General features: G+C 45.8%; 1 protein-coding gene across 1 annotated transcript in view; it reads right to left on the reverse strand.

Annotated features, from left to right (window-relative positions):
- FSTL4 (follistatin like 4) overlaps positions 1-21,836 on the reverse strand; it is a 644,321-nt gene that overhangs the window by 273,715 nt on the left and 348,770 nt on the right. The window contains exon 4 of the mRNA XM_007943751.1: positions 13,671-13,900. Within this exon, the coding sequence (XP_007941942.1) occupies positions 13,671-13,900 (230 nt within the window). The remainder of the gene's footprint in view (positions 1-13,670; positions 13,901-21,836) is intronic.

Below are 21,836 nucleotides of genomic sequence, written 5' to 3' on the forward strand. Positions count from 1 at the left end.
GTATAGCAGGGATTGTGGGGCTGGTGCGGGATCGGGCAGTGTTTCGTTCTGCTGTGCATGGGGTCGCTATGAGTCGGAAACGACTTGATGGCACTTAACAACAACAACAACAACATTGTTGGGATTTGTCTTTCTGCGTGTGGGTGTGTTTGCCAGCCAAGGATACATGGTATATTATCTGAGCACGTGCATATCAGAGAATACTTTGTTGTTTCCACATGTGAATGATCATTTAATGAATGCAGAATTCTTGGGTCACAATGTTATTATCTCAAAACTCTGCAGACCTAGTTTTTGAATATCACACGAAAGTCTAAGGATACAAGCTTCTTTTCCTTTACAGGAAACAAGATTTTTTTTCCCCTCTGCCTAGACACTTCAAATATATGTTAATCTTTTTCTTAAACCCTGGAATTTTAGAAATTTATATCTTATTTTGACTTATTTTATGAATCTTTCAGTTCAGGGGAATTTTTCTTTGAGTCACTCTTTGATTAGTTCTGGGGTCTTTATTATGACCAACCACCAACATATGTGATTTATGTAGGGCTTTGGGTTGTGTGGTATCAGTTGACCTCCAGAGGGGCTGGAAGCTGAGATCAATCATGTCCACCTGATGGAGCCCCAGTAAAAATTCGACACCGAGGCTGTCATGGTGAGCTTCCCAGGTTGGTAAAATTCTCTGAGCATATTGTCTCACTTGATACCAGTAGAGTAACAATATCTTGACTCTAGAGGAAGGACAACTGGAAGCTCCATATTTAGAAGCCCAGACTCTCCATATGTCCTTCCTCCCTTGGTTGATTTTAATCTATGTCCTTTCCCTGCAATAAACCATAACCATGAGTGTAAGTTTCCAGTGAGTTCTGGGAGTCCTTCTGGTGAATTATTGAAGGGGACTCCTGAACTTGCAGCTAGTGTCAGAAGTGAAGGCTTGTTTGTGTGGGTTGTGCTCCCTCTAACTTCACAGTTGGCTAAACCGACACACTTAGGTTCTTTATATCCTACAGCTTCCATTTTATTTTTGACTGTGGCTTGGCCAATTTATAATCCCATTTTTCATCTCATTTCAGAGTTTATGTTCTGTTGAATTGAAAGCGGAACACAATCGCTGTCTAAAATGTACTTCTGTTTCTTGTAATAATTTTTTCCAAAAGCATGCTTTCTCTCCCTTCCTCTTGAGTGGGATGCTATCCTCCTCCTATGCTGCAGAAGCAAACTTCTCTTTAATTCCTGTTCAGACAGTTCGGTTGAGGTGTCACCTCCATTTACTCTCACCACAGCCCTGGTAGATTGCTAGGACTGTGGAATTATGGCTCAATCTATGGTCATAGCCGTGAAATATCACTATGGAATAGGCGCTATACTTTCCCTTTTATTAGCACTGGTGGCTAAACAGTTGAGATAAAACCTTGAAAATCGGGAGCTTGTTCAAAGGCAGAATGGAGAATTAATACGCTCATTCTCTAAATAATTAGGACAATATGTCATTGATCCTCTCCAGCACCACCTCCAACCCTAACCCTGGTGTCCCTGCTTGAAACTTCTCCTTGCTCTGGGGTACTTCCCCTTTTGCAGCTTTGCAGAGACCTCTTCCTCAGTCCCTCTCTCCTGACTATCGTCCCCTATTAGACAGGATCTTCCATCTGACCCTGTCATACCCTTTGGATCCTCTAATCTAGGGTTCCTGAAATCATCGACCAGGCCACTATAGCCTAGGATGGGGAGAAGTAAAAAATCTCAACTGTGAGGGTCCCCATAGATTCGGTAAACAGCACAAGCTCCACTCAAATGAGTGTTAAAGAAGGTCTCTATAACTCACTATGCAAAAATATTGGGTTCATTTTATTTCAATGGAAACATGGATCACTGTACCAGAGGGAAAAAGAAAGGAGGAGGGAGGGAGAAAGAGAGAATTATGGATGGGTGAGTCAGGGAACTGAGAGGGGTAGAAAAAGCCAGGCAGGCAAGCACTCACAGAGGTACTTGCTGGACTAGCAGGGTCCTGGCCAGAGGGCCACACCTCACACCTCAGCCAACTGAATGTGCAGAGGTTTACTGAAAGACAAGCACTGGAAGAGGAAATAACTGTTTCCTAAATAGGGCAGTGGTGGCTCAGTGGTAAAATTCTCGAAAAATCCTGTGGATCGCTATGGTATAATCTGCAACTGACTATGGGGATGGTGCAGAATTTTGTTCCATTGTGCATGGGGTCTCCATGAGCAGCTAAGAACAACAACAAGGAACACAAGTAACTGGAGATGGCTGCCAGGTCATTGGATGACCCTTCCTTTTCAGCTACAAGGAGAAATGCACAAATCAGGCTCCCATGTTTACGATAAATGGAGAGAGTTCACTGCATTTGGCTATTTTAATTACTTCAAGCAAAGCGATTTTATTATTTTCATTTGGAGGAGCTTTCTGAAGAAAGTTTTCACTGATTACCTTCACTAATGAGTGATCAAAATGCATCAAAGCAGAAATAAACACAAGAAGAAAAGCAGAGGGCAAGACCATGTACAGAACTCTTGAGAAGGAAATGTCCAAATCTGGTAGATGTCTTCCCTCATCATCCATGAGAATACTTGGTTCTGGTCCTGACTCCCCTATGGTACCTTGTGCAGAACTAGGCACAAGTCCACACATATTAAGGATCCTGTGGACCCAGGATAGTTTAGGAGGACTAGGCCTCAGCTAGGAGCTCTGGTAGCGTAGTGCCTAAGGCACTTGACTGCCAACCAGAAGGCTGGAGGTTCAAACCCACCAGCCACTCCTTGGAAGGAAGGTTGGGCAATCTACTTCCGTAGTGATACTATCTCAGAAACCCAAGGAGGGGCCGCTATGAGTCAGGGCTGACTCGACAGCACACAACAACAACAACAACAACAGGCCTCAGCTTGGTTCTCTTGGCTGAGGACTCAGTTGGGTGTGGTCTTGTTATTCATGCACTTTGTGAGCTCACTCTGTGGGGAATATTTACCCACGCAGACACTCTGCTAATGGAGATGAGCCATTACCTGCTCTCTCCCTGGGTCACTGTGTGGGCCTGCTCCCTGACTCTCCTGATTTCTTTCACTTAATTTGGCACAGTGGTAAGAGCTCCTTCTGCTCTTTGGAGAAAAAAAGATGGCCCAAGCTGGGCCACTGCTTCCTTGTCCAGAAAAGCAGGCGGAGAGGTTGGGCATCCTTGACAGCTGCAGGGGCTGGGACAAGGAAGGGAAGGAGGAGTCGAGAATCAAGGACTAGTTGACTCAAGGCCTCTGCTCAACCCCTGAACCTGCTGGTCCTCCTGGTTGCTGACCTCCAGTTCCTGATGTTTCCAGACAGCAGAATAACCTGAAAGGAGTCCACATTTACAAAAAAACATGACAGTCCTTTCCTTGAGCCTGTTAGTAAGCAAAAAACACTCTCAGAATCAACATATTTGAGTTGTGGCTGGTCTGACAGCTTAGTTTGTCACAGCTTAATTAGATAAATGGCTTGAACACAGAGATTCAATATACGGTGTCATTTAGCGACTGCTACATGAGGGCCCTGATCTTAATTGAAGGTGCAATGGGGAAGAACCTTAAAGAAGTCCCAAATCAACTTCTTTTCTCTTCAGTAATTAAACAGCAGACTCCTAGTGATCATTTGAAACTTCACAAATATTGGGCATGGGTGCCACTAAAATGGTTCTCAGCAGCTTGAGCCAAGGGCTCCCTTGCTCTCCACAAGAACCTTGATCAAGCAGGGACAGGAGGCTCAGTCCCTTGCCCTCTTTTGTCCTCTCCTTCATGTTCCCTCAACACCCATGATGGCTCGCCAGCACAGAGAAGCCAACATCTCCTTTGATGTCTCATTTCATCCTGCAGAAGGAAGAGCTTGCTCTTGGTAGAAGTTCTGATGGCATCTTGGTCAGCTTGGGGCTCACACAGATAATTCCCTGGGGGCCTGCTGGTTTGCCTCAGGTCAAGAAAGAACCTAGAGAGACTTGTCCATGATCTCCTGGACAGATTATCTGTTCCAACCCATGAACACCCCTCACAAGCTTCCTGGGGGTGGTGGTGAAGAGGGGGATCTTCTCAAGGCTGTCCCTTGGGGGATGTGGCGGAATAATCAGAAGGACAATGTAGCACAGTGTCAAGAGCATGACCTTCCAGTGATCTGGTCGCCTGCCCCTCTGATTTCCTCTCCACCTCCTTTCCACTTACTCTGCTCCAGAGACTCTGGCCTCCCTGATAATCCTCAGACATATCGGACAAGCTCTTACCTTAGGGGTCTTTGCACTTGCTTCTGTCTGGGATGCTCTTCGCCCAGATATTCAAATGCCTTGCTCCCTAACTTCCTAACAATCTCTTTCAGGTCTTTGCTCAAATGTCACTTCTCACCTTAGAAGCTCTCACTAATTCCCTTCCTTGCTTTATTTTTCTTCACGGCATTTAACAACTTAAAACATATTTTATCTCTGGTTCAAGACTGAAGGCAGCAGGAATCTTATCTGTGCTGTTTGCTGCTTTATCCCCAGTGCCTGGAATAGTACTGGTAGTCCTGACTGGGGTTTCATTGCAACAACTCTGTGGTAAGTCAGTTCTGATGTAAATTGAATAGCAGCTTCTTCTTCTTTTTTTTTTTTTTTTAGTTTTCATTATTATTGCCTTCTATTATAGACTCGACGGCATAAAACAACAACAACAACATTATAGATAAACTTACACATATTGTTGTTAGGTGCTGTTGAGTTGGCTCTGACCCAGTGACTGTACAACAGAACGAAACACTGCCTGGTCGTAAGCCATCTTCACAATCCTTGCTGTGTCAACCCATCTTGTTGAGGGTCTTCCCCTTTTTCATTGACTCTCTACTTTATACATATTATAAATATATAAATATGTAATAAACATTACATATAAACTTACAGATAAAACAACATCAGCAAGTTGCATGCTGCCACACGGTATGTAGTATATATTATTAATGATAAGATGTACAAAAAAATATGGACATAAGTGTGATTTGTTGTCACTTGCATATGTTATAAATTGGGGACTATCTGTACTCGACTCATAGGTGTATGTTTACTAGATGAAAGATGGAAGGATTCAAGCAGGGGAGAACCAAAGTCAAATTTACACCTTGGAAAGTTCACTCTTGAAGTCATATGGAAGGTGGATTTGAAGAAGTATCTGGTCAGGAGCTGGGAGAAAAACTGAGAGGCTATAGAGGTTATCCAGGTGAGAGATAACAATGGAATGGAAGCATGTGGTGGTGAAGAGGTATAGAAGAGAGGGCAGAATCAAGAAATAGTATGGGAATAAATCTGGTAGGATTTTGAGGTCAGAGTTCAGCTACAGGGAAGAAGCAAGGAAGAGCCTTGTCTTGCTTGGGAGTCTGGGATGTGTGTAGGGGGAGGTTACTGCGGTCACCAAGATAGACTCATCAAGAAGGAGAAAGGATGTCAGGGTTGGGGGAGCTGGGGGAAGGAGAGTTCACTTTAGACACACTGAATCTAAGGTGCCAGTGGGACCCCAGGTGCAGGTCCCTGGTGAAGCAGCCAGCTGGAAAGGTGCTACTGATGTTGGCAGGGAGGGGGTAGGGATGAAGGTTCAGTTGGGAGGCCTGGCTGGACCTAACAGCAATAGTGATGCAGAAGGCAAGGTTGGAGATAAGGAGGGGGCGTCAGGAAACAATGTGGGGGACTCAGGGGCTGTAACTTGTTTCTGTGAGTGAAATCAATGCAGTGCCAGACTTTCTCAGCTCAATAACTTATTAGCAATTTTTAATTACTGGGATGTAATTAATTCATTCAAAGTGCTGCAGCTCTGTGAAGCACACCACACGTGCTGAACTGATAACATTCTTCACATTTGCAGGGTGCTCACACCAAGGAATTTTCTTGCATAAAACCTAGAAGTAATATCCAAGGCACAGACATGTTTGTTTTAAGTCATGTTTTTTGATCCTGGAAGCAGATACTACAAATAGGATGCCTGAGCTCTAAGAGACACTGTGCTGGGTGGTGATGGTGGGGCTGTTAGTGAATTTTCAGTTCAGTCAACCTCCAGCTGTTTGACTGATGCTTGCAGAATCCTGAGGGAGGCTCCAAAGCAGGAGAGAGCCCGTAAAGAATCTCATTTGTCCTTGAGGTCTTATGGGAGGCTCTGGCTACAGCAGCTGGCAGGTGATGACCCCGGAAGTGGGAATGCTTCAGGGACTCTGGGAGTCACTCAGGGAGTGACTGACCTTCCTTTGGCTGTCAATTCCACAAGGTCAAACCTGGTGGCCTAATCATTCTGATACACTCAGGCCATAGCACAGGGCTTGGTGCCCAGCAGGCATGCAATAAATGTCTGAGTGCCAGAGCAGCTTGATATCAGCAAGATTGTCCCACCCTCCTCCCCACACTGAAGGCCAGGAAGGGGGCTGGGGAGAGACAGATTCCTTGGCAAGGGCTGGGGGAGCAGCAGCATACTGTGGACAGAAATGTGGGTGACCTAGGAGTGGATGGGCAATTGGAAACAGGAACGGGGGTTTGAGAGAAAGTGGATTAGTACCCAGAAGCCAGACCAGGCCATAGGAGGGCTTATCCCCAGAAACTCAGCTTGCTTTTGATCTTCTGTCCTCTAGCTGCCTTCTGGGCTGCCCTAAGCTTCCTGAAGTGAAGAGAGTAGTCTGGTTTTCTGCTCTGCTGTCCAGAGGCCCTATGAGTTTGAGATGTGTGAGCCAGCTTTTCCTAGAGAAGCTCCCTGTCAGCCCAGCCCAGCACTGGGGAAGGGAGGCGTTCCTACTGCTCATGGATCCTGAGCCTCCCCACCCCCACACACTTCTTCGTGCCAGGAAGCCTCCTTGGAGAAAGGATGAAGTGATTGCATTGCTGTGAACATGCCACTCTGGGACCTGATGAAAAACAGCCACAAAGCTGTGGGTGCTTTCAATGGGCCAGCTGTAGTATCCTACCCATGCTCAGCTCTGCCTGTGTGACTCTGTGCAGGTGCTAGCCCTCACTGGGAAATGAAAAATTGGGGCTAGCTTGCCTGACACCCAGTGAGCTTTTGTTCAAACTACCTAAACCAAAACCAAACCAAACTCTGCCATGGAGTTGGATCTGACTCACAGCGACCCCTCTTTGGGTTTCTGAGTCAATATCTCTATGGAAGTAGATAGCTCCATCTTCCTTCTGAGGAGTGGCTGGTGGGTTTGAACTGCCAGCCTTCTGGTTAGCAGTCAAATGCCTTAGGCACTACTCTACCAGAGGTTGGTATTTAAAGACTTTTCTCTACCTTGCTCTCAACCCTCTTTCTGCATTTATCCCTTTCTGTACCCTTTTATCTCCCTAGATCCACATTTCAATCATTTGCTGTTCCCTGAGTCTGGAGTAACTTCATGCCTGCACTCCCTCCCCATCCTCTCAACCTGGCCAACTCTCACTCACCTTTCAAAATGCCATCAAAAGTCTCCTCTCTTCCAGCATGTTCTCTAAACATTTCCCTTTGTATCCTCAGGCAGATTAATCATTCCCTGCGATGAAATGGTCATTTCCTAAGAGCCTCTCACACATTACAGGAACTTCCTCTAGACCAGGAATCAGGGGTGCTTGGCTCTCATCTTGCTTCTCTACCAACTTGCTGGGTAAACTTGGGTGACTCATTACATTTATTTTCAAAAAGCAATGCAGTTGGGGAATTACTTTGATCATTGGGAAGTCAAATTCTAGTCATTTATTAAATAAATATGGAGGATTGACAACTTTTTTCTCTTTCCTCTTTCACAAAAACGCCCACCACCATTGACTTGTTAGCATATACACAATGGTGTGAAATAAGTAGGCAGGAGTCTTCCATCTTCTTGCATCTGCCCCCTGAACTTGCCACATGTTGCCAATAATATCACCATCATCCTAAGGACTTTTGATGTTGTTTATAGAAGAGCACTCACTACAGCCAAAAAAAAAATCTGTGGCCATTGAGTTGATTCCAACTCATGGTGACCTCATATGTACTCCATAGGGCTTTCAATGGCTTTAATCTTATGGAAGTAGATCACCAGGCCTTTCTTCTGTGGCACTACTGAGTAGGCTTGAACCTCTAAACTTCTGGTTACTGTTTGTGCAAACCATAACTATGTGCTCATTAAATACTTATAACTTCACAACATCAGGTAAGAAAGTGAGGCACATGGGTAAGTGAGGCACAGAGAGGATAAAGGCCTTATTCATGGAGCCTAACATGGCATCTACTCCAAAGCCAGTGCCTGTAATCATTGTGTCACATGGGCCCCATCAGTCTGGCCCATGAAATCAATAGGCTCACTGAATTCCTCAGACCACACCTCCTCGCATAGTGACCCACTCCAATTGCACCTATTCCTCACTTATCAACTATCTTGCTATTCCATATTTTGCATTTACGACAACTTCGAAAAAATTCTCAGGCGATGCCTCTGATGGTCTGAGCCCCATGTGGGTCTGCAACTGAGCCCAGGGCACCACCTGTGGGCTACCCCAAACAGTATACCAGAGGCCCCAGTGACAACTAGGCCCCACAAAAGATGATGGCCATTGGGCTGCAGAATGCTATCTCCCATTTGTCTGCAATGTCCTAGTTCGGCCTCGGAGGACATGAGGTGACAATGGGACAATATGAGGTTGCAGGCAGGCAGAGGGAGGCTGGGTGAGGGCCTGAAGGGGCCAGGGAGGTCAGTGGGAGGAGGTGTGAAGAGGGAAGGGGGCCACAAGGAGCTGCAGGCCTGGGGTACACAGAGGACCAGCAAGGTCCCTAACCAGGGCAGGCAGCGGGAGGTGGTAGATGACAGGCAACACCCAACAACCATCACCACCACCACTACCACCACCTCCAACCCCCTTGGTCTCCTTGGTGGGAAAAGCATGGGGGAAGGGGGCCTGCCACATTGCACACATCCCAAGACAAGCTGAGTGTGCCTGATGGACACTGAGTGATGGGGGGAGGGAGGAGAGGAGGCATTGATATTAAAGACAGTATGACCTCCAACTCTTGCATGATACTAATTTCCCATAATGACCTGGTCTTTGGAATCTAACCATGTTCATAAGTGAGGAGTGGGTGTAATTAACCAACTGGCATCATCAATGCCTAGTGCTTAAGGCATTTGACTGTTAACCAGAAGTCTGGCGGTTCAAACCCACCAGCCACTCCTCAGAAGGAAGGTTGGGCAATCTATTTCCCTAATGACACTGCCTCAGAAACCCAAAGTGAGACTTTATTTAGATTCCTAAAGCAATAGAATTCAAAGTAACAAAAACAACAACATAATAAAAGGAGAAAAAAAATTAAAGACATCTTTGGCAGCAAGATTTATGTGCTCTGCTAACTTGCAACAAAATGTTGTGTTTTTGTTCCTGTGTTTAGTAACACTTTAGAAAGAAAGATTCGTTAGTAAGACGATCTTACAATTAATTTTTTTCCCCCAAAATGAAAATGATTTCCTTTGCCTGGGAACACCTTTCCCCAGCACCAAAGTGCACCTACAAACACTACTCAGGCTGAGAAAGCTTAAGGATCTGTTTAAAACTGAATCTCTAACAGGCTTTTTTCTTCCATAATTTCATGGTTTGTTTGGAAAACTGCCTGACTATGACAGTGTATCATCTGGTATAATACAGCCCTGGCGTGGGGGGTGATTGTGGAAAGCAAGCTAGTTTTTTTGAACAGTGTAGGAGATAAAACATGAATTCAAAACCAAGCTAGAAAAATAATTTTAAAGAGACAACTAGTACACAAATAGGAATGCTATGTCATCAGCTAACTTTTAAAACACAAACTCTATGAGAAGTTAGGGAGCTCTGGTGGCGTAGTGCCTAAGGCATTAGACTGCTAACCAGAAGGCTGACGTTCAAATCTGCCAGCCACTCCTTGGAAAGAAAGTTGGGCAATCTATTTCCGTAGTGATGCTGCCTCAGAAACCCAAGGAGGGGTCACTATGAGTTGGATCCAACTTGACAGCAGTGAGTTAATGAGTTATGAGAAGTTAAAGTAGCAGTGAATTGCTTGTGTTCTCTGGCAATATTTGATGCTGAGGGAAAACCAGACCTTAATCCAAGGGTTTGGCCCTAAGAAGAGAGAGACCCCTTCCTTCTCTGGACTTTGAGCCTCAGACAGCTCCTGTTTTTGACTCCTGATGACAAAGCTGCAAACTGGAGCTGAAGCAATGCTTTTGAGTTCTATTTTGATTTTCACAAATGCCAACGATCCTTAAATGATAACAGCATTTCATTCTGCATTAACAAGGAATCCCATCAGCAGAGCAACCGGAGTATGAAACCAGAAGTTTTCTTGTAAACAGGGCTGAGCGCTCAACCACTGAGCCTCCAGGGCTCCTAAAGTGGCTTAGAATGCTGCCTCTTCTCTCTTGTAAGTCATGTGGATCCTACCAGCCCCGGGAGACCCTTCTCCACTAGGCCCTGGAGCCCTGGCCATAGACAGTGAGCTCCAGACGGCAGTGGCTTGGCTCCAAATAATCCACTAACCTCCCCCTCGCTCAATACTCCAGCCTGGTAATGAGTGTCCTAATATTGACTTGGGCTGATATAGTCCCAGAGAGTGAGGTCATAACTTCTCTTTGTAAAGTCTGGTAGGAAAAGAGAACGAATGAGAGCTGATTTTTAGATTTTTTTGTTTCCGTGAAAAAAAAAAAAAGATGTTTTTAAGATTCCTGTATCAATAACCACCCTGGAAATACAGGGCAAATGCAAAATGTCATCAATGGATGTCAAGGTGACATTCAGTATTCTGTTGCCATCTTAGGGTGGGGGCTGCAGGAACTGGCCCTTTAAATCCTCATTTCTCCGAAACACCCACTCTGTCAGAGCCTCTGTCAATTCATTTTCAACTCTCCCGCTCCCGGTTTGGGCCATGGTTCTGGGGAAGAGTGAAAAGTGCTCACCCCTTGGGGTTTGCCTGCCTTCCAGCCCCATCAAGCCTTGTTTATAGTAAGAAGGTCTTTACTCAGCATACTCCAAGGAATAGAGGGGGAGAGGCAGACCTGCCCACTTACCAGCTGTTCTGAGCATGCAGCAGGGAAAGCTTCTCTGTGTGGTCCAGACCCTAGGGGCCAGGTCTCTGGACAGGGTGGCCCTGGGCCCCATGAGCATCTCTGGAAACACCGTCAGGGCCTGACACTCTGCCCCTTCCTCACCCACTCTCCAACTGCCTTTAAAACTTGGACCTCATAATGTTCCCGAAAGTCCCTCCAGACATTCTGAGCAGAGCTCTTGTTCTTGCCTCTATGTTCCCTTTGCAATTTGTGCATCTCTCTGTTCTACAGCTGTGGCCACATGACATTTGAATAAATAATGATCACAGGTATCATTAATGAGTGCCAGGCTCTGTGCTAGGTGGGCTTTGTGCAGCATCTCATTTAATCCTCTCCATGGCTGGGGCAGGCAGGTACTGCAGTCAGCTCTATTTTATAACCATGCAAAAGGCCCAGAGAAGTGGAACGACTTGCCCAAGGTCACACAACGAGGAAGTGGCAGAACTAGGATGCAAACCCAGGTCTTTCTGAACTGAATACAGGAGAGCTCTCAGACACCGCTCTCCTCTGCAAAGCAATCTTTGGGAGAACAGTTCTGCTATGCCAAATGGGTGGGAATGCACAAAATCTGTGAAAAACTCAACAAGTCAGAAGGATTCGTTGGATAAATTCAATCAGCATGAAGCAGAACCATGCCCTAATCTGCTGGTGGGTGCCCCCTCCCTATCGCCTAGGCTGATGCTCTCCACTGCTCCCCCTCCATTATCCCTCACTGCAGTGGGCTTTGTGGTAGATGTTTTCTCCCCTCTGTGAAATGAGAAATGCTGTTTGAATAACCGATGGCGAGGGAGGCTGTGCACACTCTGATGCAGAAATAAAAACCTTTAGAAAGATGCAATTTGGCGGATATTGGAAACCGGAGAATGGAACATCAGTCTATAAAATTCAACATGGCCAATAAAGCTGGAGCAAGTGGTCAAGTGTTTTAGTGCTCACGGCTGCTAAGGCATCCCAGGCTTGTGGCTGGGCAGCAAGTCCAGACTGGACATTTTTCCTGGGCTTATTTTGGTCTCATTTCTATAATATGCCTTATAATTTCTGAAGTATCTCTGCATTCATGTCATAAGCACAGTTGTGAAAGTGTCTGGGATTATTTCCATCATGGGACAAACATGACTTGATAGTATCCTGCCTGCTCCAGTTTCCTGAGCTGCCACATTCATGAGTGACAGAAAAAAGTGGCACATTATGGGATTTCAGATGGCCTGAGCAGAGCCTGCAGGAGGCTAAAGCCCTATGCTCCATCACCACAGCTGTGACCACCCTGACGTGCACGTGTCTCATCTCTCCTACCCCCTACGCAGATTTGATGCCTGTTAGTGAGCCTGGAGCCCTGGCACTTTCCTCTTGGCATCCAGGACCTTCACAGTAGTGACTGCTCAAAGCCTGTTGCTGTCCGTGTTGCAGGCATTTGGCAGGTCTCTGTCCCAAGCCATCTCTTCTCCTCCCTGCCTTCACCTAAAGCAGGCCTCTGACCTTGTGTAACCCCTGGTGGGGTCTCTCACTTCCAGTGTCCCCAGCTCATTCTATACGGGCCTGTTTGATCTGCCCACATGCTGCTTCTGCTATCTAACCATTTCCTCAGTTATTCACAGGTAGGCTATTTTATTTCAGGACAAAAAATACTTCTACAGATTGTGGCATCTACTTTTAATTGGGGCCATACTAACCCAAGACTTTGCATTCTAACCCTCACATCTTCAGGTGTCTGTGAGCCACTGAGCACCTTCCTCATGAAGACACTGTGTTAGGTACTTAGACTACACCAATGCATAAATAGCCACTGCCCCGTTCCCGTGGTACTTACAATCTAGCAGGAGACTTTGTCCTCTGACTCTACCCTGGCCCTGAACCTGGGTCCTTTGGACCTTACTCCATGGACATGCTCTGATGTGCCTTGCTCAGAGGTTCTCTGTTGTTGTTGTTGTTATGTGCCGTCGAGTCAGACCCAACTCACAGCGACCTCTCCTTGGGTTTCCGAGGCAGTATCACTACAGAAGTAGATTGCCCAACCTTCCTTCCGAGGAGTGGCTGGTGGGTTTGAACTGCCAGCCTTCTGGTTAGCAGTCAAGTGTCTTAGGCACTATGCTACCAGAGCTCCTCAGAGGTTCTCTAGACAGGCCAATTACAGAAGTATTTTCCATCATGCCAGGGTTTGATTCCCTACTATGCTAAAAACCACATGTGCTCATGTCCACCTGGCCATATTCTATGCACAGAACAGCTTCCTGATTCACGGGACTCTGTCCAGAGAAGTGAATGTAGTCCCTATCACAGGAGCCCACCAACATAAGAGACCTAGATAGCACCTTGCTTGCCTGTCTGATTTCTAATGAAAATATGTTCTGCACCAGCCAGGGTTCAGTTTGACCTCCCTGGATTCTGTTCTCAACAGGCTTCCTCTAAGTGGGGAGAAGTCTTTGGAAATGGAATGCAAACAGAACGAACCCCAGTGAAATGCCATTGCTGCCATTTTGTTAATATGTCAGTCTTCATCTCTCTCTACTCTCTGTATGCATTTAACCTGTATGTAGACTCAGCACCCAGGTCATGGGACCAAAGGGCATTAGAAGATCCATTACAAAACCCCAAAGCATAGAGGCAAGGAACCATCGTCCTACCTTTAAGGAAGCAGTCCTTGCTGTGGACAATGACGATTTTCTTCTTCAACAGACAAGCAGCCCGGTGAAGCTCACAATGGTTTTCATAGAACTGCCCATTGGAGCCACACACAGGCATGTAGCTGGGCCTGCATCTGTCCAGGCACTGGCACTCTGGCTCCCCCGTCTCTCTGTTGAGTACACACCGGCTCCCACGGCTGCAGAATTTCTTCCCACAGGAGGTCAGCAGCCTGCCGCCAAACTCTGCCAGTAACACAAACACAGATGGTCAGCTGGGAGCACTTAGGGGTGGGTAGGAGGTTATAGCCTGCCTTTGTGGTTCTTTCAAAATACTGACCAGCAAGGGCTCCCTTTGCTTATAAGGCCAAGGCTGCCTGGAGGTGAGGGCTTGGGGTGCCCGTGGAGCCCTTGGCCCTCCAACAGAAGATAGCTAATGGTGTCAAGAACAATGCCCAGCATGCAGGGCTCAGGTTTCATGGCTGGATGACACAGAACATCTCAGACACAACCCCTTCCCATCCTGGGAATTTAGCTGCTGCTAAAATCTTGGGGGTTTTTTTAGGTTTGCTTTTCCTGCACCAGCTAAAAACTGAAAATACCAGCCATTCTGTGCTCACAGAGAAGTGCCTTACACTGGAGGACAAAGCTTGCTACCACTGTGCCCAGGCCCTGAAACAACCTCTTGGACTGAAAACCTGTTAAAATAGCAAGATTTTTTTTAAAAGTGTGTTCCTTCCTCCCTCTTTCCTTTCTGACTTTTTCTTCAAATGTTTATTGCATGATGACTTTGGGCCAGGCTGTGTGCTAGGTGTTGGAAGTCTCAATGATGAACAAGCCATGCCTCTCTCTATGATCTTACCATTCCATATACATGCATGACATACAACTCTGACCTGAGATGTAATGCAACCAGGGCCATGAAGGAATGCCAGGCAGAGAGCTATGGGAGCCAAAAAAACCACTTTTTTTTTTTTTTTTTTAAGAAGTAAATGGAGGACTTCATGGAGGTGGCAATGTGTCATTGATCTTTAAGATGGAGAGGAGGATAGCTTCCTAAGAAGCATAGAGGGCTTAAGGTCAGGCTCCCATAACTGCACTGCAGGAAGCATTTTGAATGCCTTGATGTGAGCAGGAGTTTTGCACAGGGGACTGGGAGTGGGGTGTGAGGAGGTTTGGTACTAGGTGACTTAGAGAGTAAAGTAGAGGCACTTTGGTCTAATGTTGTAGGCATTGGATAACCATTGAAGAATCTAGGGGGGAAGTGTGGGGTAAGAAGAAAGTGGTACTCTAAGTGTTCAAGATAGGCCAGATGTTGGTGCTAAAGAAGGGGGAGTGAGTAGCCAAGGCAAGAAGGCCAAAGGTAAGCTTTTGACCCTGGGAAATGTTCTCTGTGACAAAGACCATCAATGTTGGCACCAGCAGCCATTCTCCACTGCACAACCCTTTCAGCACAATGCTGCAGCTGCGGGCAAAGGGCAGAGGCCCTGGAAACAGCAGTGCCAGGTTGCTCTGGGTCTCACATGTGTTATATTACTTGGGTGTCCCCTTCCCCCGTACCTAGCAGAACCCACAATGATTCCAGGCAGTTGGTGGCCAAGTTCACATATCAGAGGGCAGCACAGCTGGTAGGGTGGCTCACTTCTAGAAATGAAGTTGAAACAAATGGCCAGATAGGCATCGATAACCAATATCGATAGAAAGTTGAGAATTACAAAGGGATATAAAAAACTAAATAATTAAGACGTAGATGCCGACTACAGAACATTTTGCTTTAAGTTTTAATTAAATCATCTTCAAAATACTCAGCAAGACAGAACAGCTGCCAGTCAAGACTGAACTTTTACCCCAGCTCCTACCCCATGGGATTAAAATGTCCAAGGGGGAAAAAATTCTTCTTCTTCTTTTTTCTTTTTTTTTTTTTTGTTGTTTTTGGATAAGTCTGCTTTTCATCATGATAGATTTGAAACGAAAAAAAATCAGTTATCATCAGATTAACTACTTGATTCAATAACTCATTTACATTCCTGCAGCCTTGGCAAGCTAAGAAATATTGACTTTTTCTTGAATCATAATAAACTAGAAGGTCAAAATCTCTCTGAGCAGTGTGAGAAGTGCAGCTCCTAGGAGCATGTGTGAATCTCCTTTATCCACTTTGCTAATTGTTTGCATGTCACCGTGAAGGCTCAGTGGCATCAGGGAGCTCCCCTGCAGCATTTCTGTCAACACTGACAACAGAACTGAAGGTCTTGGCGGTGGGAGACTCTGGGCTGGAGGCTCCTGCCCCCATGGTGTGCATGCCCCTTCTGCTGGGGAGTGTTTGATTAGCACGATTCTCCTGGGTGACTGGAAAATGGGTTACCCTGGAAAGTGCTGGCGGCTACTAGAAGAAACTAATACAACTCTAAAAATAACAGCTTTTGCTTCTTTCCCAAGCTAGGGCCAGGACACAAAGCATTGCCATTGGTTCACCGTTTTAATAAACTTCTCTGGTTTGATCACACCCACTAATCATCCCAGTTTTAAGAAATAGAGCCAGTCTTTGAATGGCTGGCCTCTCAATTCCTGCCTCTAGGCTTTCCCTTCTTTGTGCCACGTCCAGACTACTCTCTGCCTCTGGCCAACTCAGTTCCAAATCTCCCTTGAGGTCTACTTCCTCTGTGAGGCATTCCCTCTCTGAATCCCCTGCTCTGGGAGTCTCTGCTCCTTGCTCTGGCCTCTGGAGGCTCCACAGGTGGTGGTCCTGCACCAAGAAGGACCCACTTGGCTGAATAACCAATTCAATCTCAATACACACAGGTGTAAAGAAATACAATCGTTGTAAAACCTGATCTCCTTAGCCTTAATTTAGTGGCACTCTTCTAGCCCCAGGTAGAGGCCGAGATGAGGAAGGTGGTGGGAGCTCTTTATGGAGTGACCTTCTGAGGGGTACATCTCCCTTCACCTACTCCCAGGAGGACAGGAGGCAAGCTGGAAGGGTGGAGGCATGACAGGAAGACAAATGTCCACGGATGTGGGGCTTCTGGGGCAAAGGTAACTGGAATCCTGGAATGGTGGAGCAGGAAGGAGTTTCAAAGACCACCTAAACCAGTCAAACAAAAGCCACCTCAGTGGACAGTGGGAGAATCTACTTGACCCTTCCTCTTCTAACACACCCGCATATCCAGATGTTAGCCAATAACTCTGAGGATCACCATTAAATGATGTACCACATATGCCCACTTTGATTAGCTTGCAAGTAACTTGAGGATTTCCCCATAAGCTGTGCTCTGAGGGTCAGTGCTAGGAAAACACCTGTGCAACTCATGTTTGTCAAAGTTGTCAAGAGCGCTCAGGTTCTCTCTGATGTGGAAATCACTTTCTGCAAATGTTTGGTTCTTAATCATTTGCAATTAAGACAAAAGCAGATTAAAGCCTGTGTATGCCCCTCATAAAGCCCAGTGACAGCAGGATCCATGAAGAACTGAGGACACTCTGCCCTGCCCAAGGGCTCTGTCAGGCTATCAGGGGACCCAGAGTATCATCCATGTTCACAGAGACACTGACCATGGGGTAGCTTCCTTATTAAATGAGCTCCTTGTTATTAAAAATAACACCACTTTTATTAAAATAAAACGAATTTCCCACTCCTACCAACATGATGATAAAATGGTAATGGAGAAGGTACCCAAGTGAGACTATCAGTAACTGCTGACAGTATTTATGAGGATGACCATGATGCATGAAAAAGATATAATGTGCTTAATTCATAGTCATGAAGAAAGCCATTTACCCAGGTTAAAAACTGATCATCTTGCTAAATAAGCTGCTTTTCAACACTAATTAAATTCACTGAATACGTTCAGAACTGGGAATTGTCCCATTAAAGTTATGGCACCAAGAGAAACAAGTCCATTTGTACTAGTCAGTGTCAAAGACTCCCTGTGTGATTCAAGAAAGGACTCTTGACATGGCTGTCACAGACTGTGATTGCCATAGATTCAGAGCTTTGGCAAAGGTGGTCAGTTTGTCAGTTTAGCCAGGATGGAAGTCCAGCCTGCTTGTCTCCAGAGGAGGGTGAATCCCAGAACATACCCAGACAGAGAAGGCAGATCTTCGTTACTCACTGGAGCAGGAAGCTGCCTTCTTTGCTATCTCATTGAGACCACTCCATAGAGGTGACCACTCAAGGCACAGGCAATTGGCCTATTTTGCTTCCAAACTCCCTCAGTCTCTGCAACTGGTTCCTTGGCAAAATGTACACCAACTAGTTCTCCCATCTCAGGGATCATGACCCAGATGACAGATGTGGAGAAATCCGTAGCTTTCCCACTCAGGATGCTAATGTCTGCAGGCACGTTTTGCTCAATGCAGCATTTCTGCATCTGAAAGCTTGTCCTTAGCATGATGACTGAACAGAAGAATCCTGCTCTCCCTTACACAGCTTTGAGAGGTCCCACTCCAGATCTCAGTCAGGGGAACTGCCTAGCCCTCCTGCAGGCCCTGAGTCTCCAGCAAAGGACCTGGGGCTGAATTCTCACAACCTCATCCCACCTCACTTTAAAGCCACAGTGAGGTGAAGGCCTGGCTTTAAAGAGGCCACAAACCCTGAATATGTGAGAGTGAGTACAGGAGAGCTTGGAAAATCAGGGTCACAGGAATGCACAGTTCGATGAAGCAGCTACCCCATGCTCTGGAAGTCTCATCTACCATCTGCCAGAAGTACCAGCCTGCCACTGCAGTTGCCTCCAGCTTCTGCAGATAGAAGTCATTTGTGCAAGAACCTAGTGCCTGCTCATTAGTACATATATATACATTTGATAGGCTCTCTGGTGGCCTAGTGCCTAAGGCATTTGACTGCTGACCAGAAGGTTGGGGGTTCAAACCCACCAGCCACTCTGTGGAAGGAAGACTGGGCAATCTACTTCTGTAAAGTTTTACTGCCTTGGAAACCCAATGGGGGTCGCTATGAGTTGAATTAGACTCAATGGCAGTGAGTTTTGTTTCGTATACATTTGATTATAGACTTTATCACTATGCATTGGTGCCAACCCAGCAGGGTGCTGCAGCTCTTGCCTTGTACCATGACTGGGCTTCTTAAAGACTTAGGGCTAAGGACTGGCCTGTGGAAGAGCCATGTGTGTATACAGGGAGCATATATGTGGAATGTATGATTCAGGGGTAAATGGTAATGGTCCCACTGCCCTGGTCCCCTAGGACAACTCATATTCCCAGATATGTCTAAGGTGGTCTTGTCAGCTTAGCCCTGGTTGGAACCATAGAGTCTGTCCAACTTCTGCTCTCTCACTGTAGAGACCACTCAAGTGCCTTGTACCAGGTTGCAGAATTCTAGCTATGTCAGCACCAGGCAGAGACACAGCTTTTCAGCCCCATGCAGTTTTCACACACCAGCTGGAGTGTGTGGTAACAACAGAGCACTTCAGGAATGCCAGCCTGCCAGCTCTCCATCCACCAATTGACCCAACAAATATTTATTGAGCACCTATGATGCACTCAACCCCACTCTAGATGATATGGATACAAGGACAGAGCCCTTACATTACAAAGCAGAAAGAAACACAGTGAATAGGTAAAAAAAGAAATAAGACAAATATGAATTATAGAAAATGCTAAAAGGAAATAAATAGGGTACTGTGTTTGGGGGGAAGACTTTGGCTCTGGTGGTCAGGGAAGCTTCCTGGAAGCTCATTTGGCCTGAGACTTGAAGTGGGGGATGACCGAGTCACAAGAAAGGGAGAGAGGAGTAGCCTGGGGTATCTAGAACCTATTGGGTAGAGAGTGATGGGACACAGCACAGGAAGAAGCCATGCTCTGAGGCAAATCTTGCCAGGCAGACCCAAGTTGGCAGGGAGTGTTGACACAGATGCAAAGATGTTCGCCTGTCTAACTATTCCACCTGGGAAAGTGGAGTGACTCTAGTTCTCTGGAAGCCTTCAGTCAGCAATGGTGTCTCACTTCCAGGACCTGAGTGTTAGAGGACAGACCCATCTTCCTGGCACTCAGCACCCCCATATCCCATCCTTGCTGAACTTAGCCCATCCCGAAACAATCCTAGGGGCTAGAAAGGTCTTGGCACCACTCACGGTGGTCAGGAGAGCAATCCACCCTGGGCTCAAACACCAGGACACCTTGGTGGAGGCCTCCACACCCTCTGGGTGCTGGTCTGCCCATGTCTACCTCAACTCTGTAAAGCCTCATTCACATTCAAGTGTTGGGATGAGAACCTATAATTATTCCCAGGAGATGTGTATTTTTAGCACATAGCCTGGGAGGGCAATGTTTCAACTAACTGCTATTAACTGAGGTATGCCAAGTGCCAAGCACCATGTGAAAACTTAGAACATAGAATCTCATCTAATTCTTATTTAATCCTCAGGATAGCCCTATGAAATAGGCACAGGCCTCATGTAGAACAGATAGTGGCATTAATAAATGCCCATTTAACAGATTAGGAAATGTCAGTCCAGAAGTAAATTGATTTCATATAATTTCACTCTAAATCCCTCAGACTTGGAATGATCTGCTTCACGGAGGATATGGGCCTGCCTTGATGAACTCACGCTGGGGTCTAGAGTTGCATAGTTAGCTTTTTCAACATCGGGATACATCCAAACATGAGCAACCTTGACCTGTGGGATGTCTGCTGCTCACACACCTGGTGAATGTGCAAAGAATGCTCTAGGTCTTGCTTTGCAGCTTGGAGGCTTATTTAGCAACTTTTTGAAGGGCTGAAAGACCTGAGTGGATATGTGGTCACAAGACAGCTCTGTCAATAACATAGGCCCAAATCCACTCTTTGTCATGTATAGATACTATTATGGGTTGAACTGTGTCCCCCCAAAAGCATTCTAACCCCTGTACCTGTAGATGTAATGTCCATGTTTGGATAGGTTTTTCTTTGTTGAGTTGATTAGATTATACTTGACTAAACCAAACTCACTGCCATCGAGTAGGTCCAACTCATAGTGACCCCCATTGGGTCTGAAAGGCTGTGTAAATCTTTATGGAAGTAGACTGCCTCAACTTTCTCTCACAGAGGGGCTAATGGTTTGGACCACTGACCTTTTGGTTAGGAGCCAAATGCCTTAACCATTGCACCACCAGAGCCTCACTAGGGTGGGTTTTAAATCTAATTACTTGTGAGTTATAACAGAGCAGATCAGACACAGAGACACACATACACATGGGGGAAGACAGACACCACATGAGCATCCTCTACAAGCCAAGGAACACCTGGGACTACCTCCAAGGAAGGAATCGACATGGTTGAGACATGATTTGGACTCCAGAACTCTGAGAAAATAAATTTTTATTCTTTTAAGCCACCCAATTATGATATTTCTGTTATAGCAGCAATAGGTAACTAAGATAGACAACCGGTTGGGATCCCACCACCTCATAACGATGTTTCTCAGCATCAGCACCTGCCTGGTCCCCACTCCACTCCATTTTCCCTGAAACTGGACAGGTGACTGCTGGGCATGTCTTCTCGGTAACCACAGGTACTTTTCAACTCAACCACCAACCAGAGCCTGTAAGCCAGGGCTCTTATGTGCTTCATGAAAGGAGAAGTTTGATCATCTCTGAAAGACTTAACCAAAGTTTAATGGAAACATACAAGTATACATTGCTAGAAGCTAATTTGTCATTGCTTACAGATCCTAAGATGAGTTCTAACAAACTGACTTCAGAATAAACCAGTAAGTCAAAGTCATAAATGCCTGGAACATGGAAAGAGAAGGAAGACCTATAATCTATCAGTTGGCCACTCAATTCTGCCTTAAGAATCTGTATCTAACCAACTTGGTACCAAACCAAAGCACAAAATAGCTTTCTACGTATTGGGCAGGATTTTGAGGGGTGGTTATTTCTGGTCACAGATGAAGAACAAACACCATACACAAATGTCAAAGCATAATTTAAAAAAATGTGACTTGACTCTCATACAAATATAAAGTGCATGTATTAAAGACTTATGTAACTCATTAATGAGGGAACCAGCAGGAAGGTAGAGTTGTGTCAGTGGATATTTAGAGGCTTTTCATAGGCATTGAAGAAAGAATATTGGGATGAGATGGCTAGGTTAGGTACACAACTGGTTAATGATCTATATGCCAAGAAAATCACAATCTCTGGGGTTATCTCTTCTAACAGAAAAAAAAAATAATA

Source organism: Orycteropus afer, unplaced genomic scaffold (genome assembly GCF_000298275.1).
Source record: "Orycteropus afer afer isolate SDZICR_OR568_19922 unplaced genomic scaffold, OryAfe1.0 scaffold00112, whole genome shotgun sequence".
Classification (NCBI taxonomy): domain Eukaryota; kingdom Metazoa; phylum Chordata; class Mammalia; order Tubulidentata; family Orycteropodidae; genus Orycteropus; species Orycteropus afer.